Raw genomic sequence first — 7,058 nt, forward strand, 5'->3', positions numbered from 1 at the left:
TTGTTGTTTGCCCTGTTGGGAAAAATTTACAGGCACCCTTAAGTTGCATAAATGCATACTTTTGTATTTAGTCATGTGCACATGCATACATGCACCAACATACACCAGCATATATACAGATTATGTACCCTTTGAGGGAAGATTAAAATTAGTTCAAGTGTTGAATGTGAGCATATGGGGACAATATGACATATTACGCACAATGTATCTGAAGAAGGGTACATGCACATAAAAGCTTATATCCAGAATTAAATTTTGTTGGTTTTCAAGGTCCCCCTGGACTCAAACTTTGTTCTGTTGCTTCAGACCAGCACAGCTATCCCCCCCCCTGAACCCACATTTCCTGTTTGTGACTTGGCTAATATGGTGCTTTCCGTTATTTGTTAAGAAATATTTTGCACACGCAGGCATCTGTTGGTGTCAAGAGAAAAGCGGAGATTTATTTGAGACTTCTTGTTTGGTTTCCAGCGGTCAGTAAAGAACTAACCACGGCACTGATGCTTCTGGGAAAGAAACAATTATTTGAAAGACTTAATGTAGAATAATGGAAAGTAGCAATGGAGGTATTGGTGCGCCTTCTGATCAGCCTTGTGGAACTATTGATGGGACACACCAACAGCAGCTTGGAGGAATTACTAGGGAAGTTTGTTTGGGGGATCCTATCTTCTAAGTCGGTCTTTCACTGGGAAGCGCTCACATATCCATTCTCCATCAGTTCCTTGGGAGTGAGTAAAAATAACAACATTTAGTTACTCTGGCTACTCGGCAGTACAGTTCATAAGTATTTAAATCAACAGGAAATATAAAAGTCCATGGGTTGGATCAAAACCAGCTTTCCTTCTGGTGAAAAAGGGAGGAGGAGCCCCCTTTGACCACCTGAAATGGCTGTGCTAAATATCATGGGACCTTCATGAACAAAAGCCATTTGGGATGGTGGCAGTATTGAGGAGTGAAGCAAGACTGAGTGAAAATGCTGAATGGATCCAACCCCATACTCACAAAATATTTGTACATTCTAAACATCTACCAATACCTACCAGTTTGCTTTTTTAGATTTTGAATGCTACAGTAGTTGGGAGAACAAAGGGTGAGCATTTGACTTAGGTCTTATCTTTGGTGGCTGACTAACTGTTTGGAGGTTTGCTAAAATAGGTTGTGGTATGCAGTCTTCTGATTTACAACCCAGATCACCAGTTTTCCACAAGTGGTCCTCACTTGTGTGATCATGGTGTCCCACTTATTCCCACCACCGAACTATATACACACTATTGTTGCAGAAAACAGATGAAGTTGGGGAAAGAAACCCAAAATGTGGTAGTGTGGTAGTGTTCTGGAAGAACTTCCCAAATCCCAAGAGCTTAAGCCAATCACAGTTAGTCTCATTAAAAAATAGCTTAGTTGTGAATCTCGGAGTGCAAAAGAAAAATCTCATTTCAAAACCAAACAGAAATCATATGGCACCTCAAAGACTAACAAGGGCCCAGGTCACACGGGCAGGAAAATGCAGTGAGGAAGCGTGGCTGTTTGCCCCGGTGCAAAATAACGTGCGGTTGCGCGATCAGACGTCCCCTCGAGGTCCCGTCAAGGTCCCGTGGTTAGGGGGGAGGTGCTGATCACACCACAATCCTGCGGTGCGGCAAAGAAGCGGCCTCTCCAGCAAAAGGCTCTGCGGGTTTAACCCCTTCCAGGGCTGCAGAGGAATGCAAACGCCCCCCTGCACCTCCCCCTCTGCCGCTCGGTGCAGAGAGTTCCTTTCGAGCAGGCTGAGCCAGGAGTGGGGGGGGTACGGAAAAGAGGAGGGGGCTCTGCGTGCGCTTGTGTGTCCGAGGAGGGGGGGAGGGAGAACAGGGAAGGCTCCAGATGAGCAACAGCCAGGAGAAGCGGTGCAGCAGCCGGAAAGCCCTCCGTCTCCTTAGAAGTAAGCCGTGCACTGCGGGAGGGAGGGAGCATCGTGCCAAGCCGTGGCCGTCCTAGGGTGGCCACCAATGTGCCCTCTAAGCTGCAGAGTCTTGGGAGCAAAAATCCTACTTAGTGAGCTCCTGGCATTAAAGTGGTGAGCGAGCCATTTGCTGCTGCATCAATTAGTTGCCTCTGGAGCTGGAGGCTAAGAAACCGTGAGCAGCGCGACAAACGTGGATGTGTTTGAAGTGTGCGCATGCTCCGTTGGGTGCTTGTGCGCATCCCATGGAGACTTGGGGAAAAAAACCTTTTTCCAAGGGGACATGGGCGGGTGCCGGATGCCACCGGAAACGCGATCAGACGCCCGCCTTTGCCCCGCGGTTTCCGGAAACTAATACCTCGGAGGTACTAGTTTTTTACCCCGCATCTTCGGCGGGAAGCCTCGGGTGAGCCACGGGAGCTCTACACTTCCCAGATGTGGCGCTGTGATCGCGCCCGGAAAATCCGCCTATCTTCCGTCTCTCTAGCGTGGCTAATGCTCCGTGTGACCAGGGCCAAGGTTTTATTTTGGCATCAGCTTTTGAGAGTCCACAAAAGATTATATGGAAATAAAATATTTTAAAGGGGGCACCAGACTTGTGTTTATTCTTTAGCTGCAACAGACCAACCTCTGGAATTATCATGTCAAAACCAGGCTCTTGAGCTGGTATCACAAAACCAGAAGAGCCAGCGAACTGCTGTCCTTATGCAATTTTGAAAGTATCATTAGATAAGCGTACGTAGCAGAAGTCCATCAGTGGCTATTAGCCACAAGGTATAGATAGGGACTCTCAGTCTGGGGCAAGTGATGCACTGTATTCTTGGTGCTTGGGGGGGGGGGCAACAGTGGGAGGGCTTCTAGTGTCCTGGTCCCACTGCTGGACCTCCTGATGGCAACTGGTATTTTTGGCCACTGTGGGACAGAGTGTTGGACTAGATGGGCCATTGGCCTGATCCAGCATTGGCTTATTTTATGTTCTTATGTTCTTATTGGTTAATCCTCCCTCTGCTCGTTACCAACTTCCTGCTTCTTGCCTTTGCATTGGTCCGTTCTGTTTTTCCTGTTGCTATCCAAACCTGTTCTCAGCTACTTGGACCTTTTTCTAATCCTCCTTTGAGTATTCCAGGCCCCGAACTATCCTTCTTACAGCAGTATGAGCTTTCAGTTGGTGTTACTTGCTTATATCAGAGTACAACCCAAAGGTAAGCCCTACAGAGGTTGTTGCTTCTCATCTACATTCTACCTTACATTAACAGCACGGGAATGAGGTGGAACTCAGATCGTTTTAGTTTCAGCATGTGTCAGCCATTAAAAGCTATAAAGCTATGTGGGGGGGGGGTTGGTCCAATAAATGCTTCCCCTTGCTTGTGCACCTTCCTTAAGCATTGCACTTTTATTGTCTTCTCTGGGTACTTAAAAAAGCGATGCAGTGCACTTGCAAAAATGGAATACTTCCCCTACTTAGCATTTTGTTTATAATGGGGTGCTTTGAGTGTCATTCAGCAGTTGGGTGTTGTTTGTGATGTACATGCCAGTGAGCAACACAACACCTCTGTCTTTCCCTCATGCCCATGCTAGTTTGAGAGCCCATGGTCCCGCTGGCATTGTCCCTTCTGTGCAGAAATGCACTTTTAATCCATTCTGAAGCAAAGTAAAGGAACTCTGTGACTGTTCCCCACCTAGGGATACCAGACCCCTTGATGGGGGCAGGGGTCCCCCACTGCCAGGTCCTACCTCTCTGCTGCCAATCAGCTGGCCAGCAGGGGGAACTACCCCCAAAACAAAGGAGGAACACCTAACATTTCAGCAACATAGGCATGTCAGGGCAACACTCTGATTTTTGGGCAAAAGCTCTATGGTAGAAGATAATTCTACCATAGAGTTTTTGCCCCCAAACCAGATCATACTCCCAATGCCCCCAGTGTGCCTACATCACTTTCAGGGCACATTAGAAGTCATGTGGGCAGATCGCTGAAACATGCAAAGAAACTCCCAGCTCCAAGTAAGCTCACCCCCCTTCTTCCACCGGCTGGCCACAGGGACCTGGCAACCCTACGCCCACCCAATTTACTATATGCCGATGAGATATTGTGCTATTACTAAACAGCCAATTGAGGGCAGATTATACATTAGATCAACTGTGTTTGTGCCAAGTTCTCTATGACTAACAGTGCAATCCTACTCAGAGTTGCACCTTTCTAAGCCCACTGAAGTCCATGGCCTTAAAAGGGTATAACTTTGTTCAGGATTACACTGTAAATGCCCTGCTTGTATTAAATACCGTGGCTATCCTGACATTGGTGTTGTTTCATCAGCCCTCCACCAGCTTAAGGGGACTTCTTATAATTTAAGTGGTTCATCAGAAGAAGAGCCACTGAAGTTGAAGGAAGGCTTCTAGGCTGGAGGGACGCTTCATCCATTGCTCAGTGAAGTGGTAGGATAGGGGCAGGATCCAGCTGATTTTCTACCACTTGAACATATTATTTATTTATTTATTTATTATTTTGATTTATACTCCGCCATCACCACAAGCAGGCTCAGGGTGTAAGAACATAAGAGAAACCAATGGCCCATCCAGTCCAACACTCTGTGTCACACAGTGGCCAAAACCCAGGTGCCATCAGGAGGTCCACCAGCAGGGCTAGAACTCCAGAAGCCCCCCCCCACTGTGGGCCCCCAAGCCCCAAGAATACAGAGCATCAGTGCCCCAGACAGAATGTTCCACCTATACCTTGTGGTTAATAGCCACAGGTGGACCTCTGTTCCATAAGTTTATCCAATCCTCTCTTGAGGCTGTCTATGCTTGTAGCCACCACCACTTCCTGCAGCAGTGAATTCCACATGCTAATAACTCTTTGGGTGAAGAAGGACTTCTTTTTTATCTGTTCACTTGAGCCTCTTGGGATTTCACTTCAGAGTTCCAAGGCCTAACTCTGCATCCTAGCATCCCCCTTGCCTATGCATGTGACACAGTGACGAAGTCCCACAGGTTTTCACCTCTTTCTCAAGGGCTAGGATCAAGGGCTAGAAGAAAAGGCAGTCCTCACCTCATGCACTCCCTTCTTGAGGCCTAGTGGTGCCCATGGCCTGCATGGTATGAATGCCCCGCAGAATGTGTCACATAAGTGTGAGCTGTCCGAACCTCTCCGGATCTTCCACTCGACCCACTGCCGGCTCTAGTAACTCCTGCTCCACTTCCTCCTCCTCTGTAAGAAGAAGGGAGAATTCTGATCAATGAGGTCGCAAATCCCTTGAAAAGCTAAGTTCACAACTTGGGAATGCTGCTGGACACAGCAGTCACCTTAGAAAACCAGGTGGCTGCTGTGGCTCAGAGTGTGTTTGCCCAGCTCTGGCTGGTGCGTCAGCTGTGCCCATTCCTGGCTCAATCAGATCTAGCCACAGTGTTCAATGCCTTAGTTACATCTAGACTGCATTACTGCAATGCAGTCTACCTGGGGCTTCCCTTGAAGAGTGCTTGATAGCTGCAGCTAGTGCAGAATGCTGCAGCTAGATGGGGCCAGCTACTGGTAGCATATGACCCTGATACTACAGTAATTACACTGGTTACTGATTCACTCCCGAGTCCAGTTCAAGGTGCTGGTTTCTTCCTTTAAAGCCCTAAAACCTTGGAGCCAGGTTATCTGAAGGACTGTCTTTTCCCAAATGTCCTTGCCCAGGAATTAAGATCACAGGGAGAAACCCTATGGGCTCTTTTTGTATCAGGAACTCCTTTGCATATTAGGCGACACACCTCTAATGTAGCCAGTCCTCCAAGAGCTTACAGTAGCCCCTGTAAGAAGAGCTCTGTAAGCTCTTGAAGGATTGGCTACATTAGGGGTGTGTCACCTAATATGCAAAGGAGTTCCTGCTACAAAAAGAGCTAGTCTGGTGGGTACATGAGAGAGTGCCTTTTCGGTGGCAGCCCCACGATTATGGAGCAACCTCCCCAGGGAGGTATGTCTGGCCCCCTCAGTGCTGATTTTTAGGAAGCACCTGAAGAGAGTTTTATTTAGGACTGCTTTTGACTGATACATTTTTTTAATTGATTGGCAGTCCTCACTGGCAATTGTGACATTTTATGGGTTTTTTTTAATAATTATTGTGTTATTTATATTTTTATTTATACTGTGAGCCACCTTTGAATTTTGCAAGGGGGAAAGGCAGCCAATAAACATTTTAAATAAATAAATTCCTAGAAAGTAGCATTTTTGAGTCACAGAACTCCAGCTTGGCCAATTGGTCATCAGCTCGCCTTGATACCCAGTCTGTGCAGTCCATTGATAGCTGGGGGAAATTAGGGACACAAGAATCATACGCTCTTCTTGGTACCTGCTAAAAGAGATGGTCTAGTGCTGCAGTCACACACACTAAATAATCCACTTTCAATCCACTTTCAGTGCACTTGCCAACTGGACTTTTACTGTGTGAACTGGCAAAATCCAGTTGGAAAGTGCATTGAAAGTGGATTATTTAGTGTGTGTGACCGCAGCCCAGATCTACTGCTGATTCATTTTATGGCTAGCTCTGCCTCCTGCAGCAGCCATTTCCTGGCAACCGTTTTGTGGCTGTGGCGGAATTCCAAAGGTGCCTGCAGGCTCAAACAGGTTGGGGACCCCTGTTCTAGTTAATGTGTGTTCTCTGGCACACTGAAGCCCCACTGTCCCTGCATGCTACCCACACAATGTCGTGCTGCCCGCCTTCCAACAGGCAGCGGTAGGTGGCAATCTCCTGCTCCAGCCGGCTTTTGACGTCAAGGAGCTCCGTGTATTCCTGGTTCTGGCACTCCATCTCGGCCCGGAGCTCCGCCAGCTGCTGCTCCAGGATGGAGATGCGATCCTGAAGCTCAGCCAAGTGGCTGTTGTAGCGATGCTCCGTTTCGCCCAGCGAGGCTTCCAGGGTATCCCTCTGCAAAGTCAAACAGAGCACGGTTTCTGTGTTATAGCAGTAACCTTCCACTCGGAACACTAAGACTGTGGAAACAGGCAAAAGGATCTCAGAGAAGACACCAGAAAGAAAGTCCAACTCCAGGAGTTCTCTAACTGTGGGGTCAGGATCCCAGAGTGGGTTGCTACTGTCTCACAGGCTGGTCACAGGGCCAATGGGGCAGACTGGTCATTAA

General features: G+C 47.8%; 1 protein-coding gene across 1 annotated transcript in view; it reads right to left on the bottom strand.

Annotated features, from left to right (window-relative positions):
• Positions 1-260: 260 nt before the first annotated feature.
• Positions 261-7,058, bottom strand: part of LOC107119888 (keratin, type I cytoskeletal 19-like) — a 16,742-nt gene continuing 9,944 nt past the window's right edge. The window contains exons 6-8 of the mRNA XM_015422504.1: positions 6,618-6,844; positions 4,987-5,145; positions 261-718 (exon numbers count right to left, since the gene is read on the bottom strand). Coding sequence (XP_015277990.1) covers positions 5,010-5,145; positions 6,618-6,844 — 363 coding nt within the window. The 3' untranslated portion in view covers positions 261-718; positions 4,987-5,009. The remainder of the gene's footprint in view (positions 719-4,986; positions 5,146-6,617; positions 6,845-7,058) is intronic.

The sequence above is a fragment of the Gekko japonicus genome, unplaced genomic scaffold, assembly GCF_001447785.1.
Source record: "Gekko japonicus isolate JY-2015 unplaced genomic scaffold, Gekko_japonicus_V1.1 scaffold1255, whole genome shotgun sequence".
Classification (NCBI taxonomy): Eukaryota; Metazoa; Chordata; class Lepidosauria; order Squamata; family Gekkonidae; genus Gekko; species Gekko japonicus.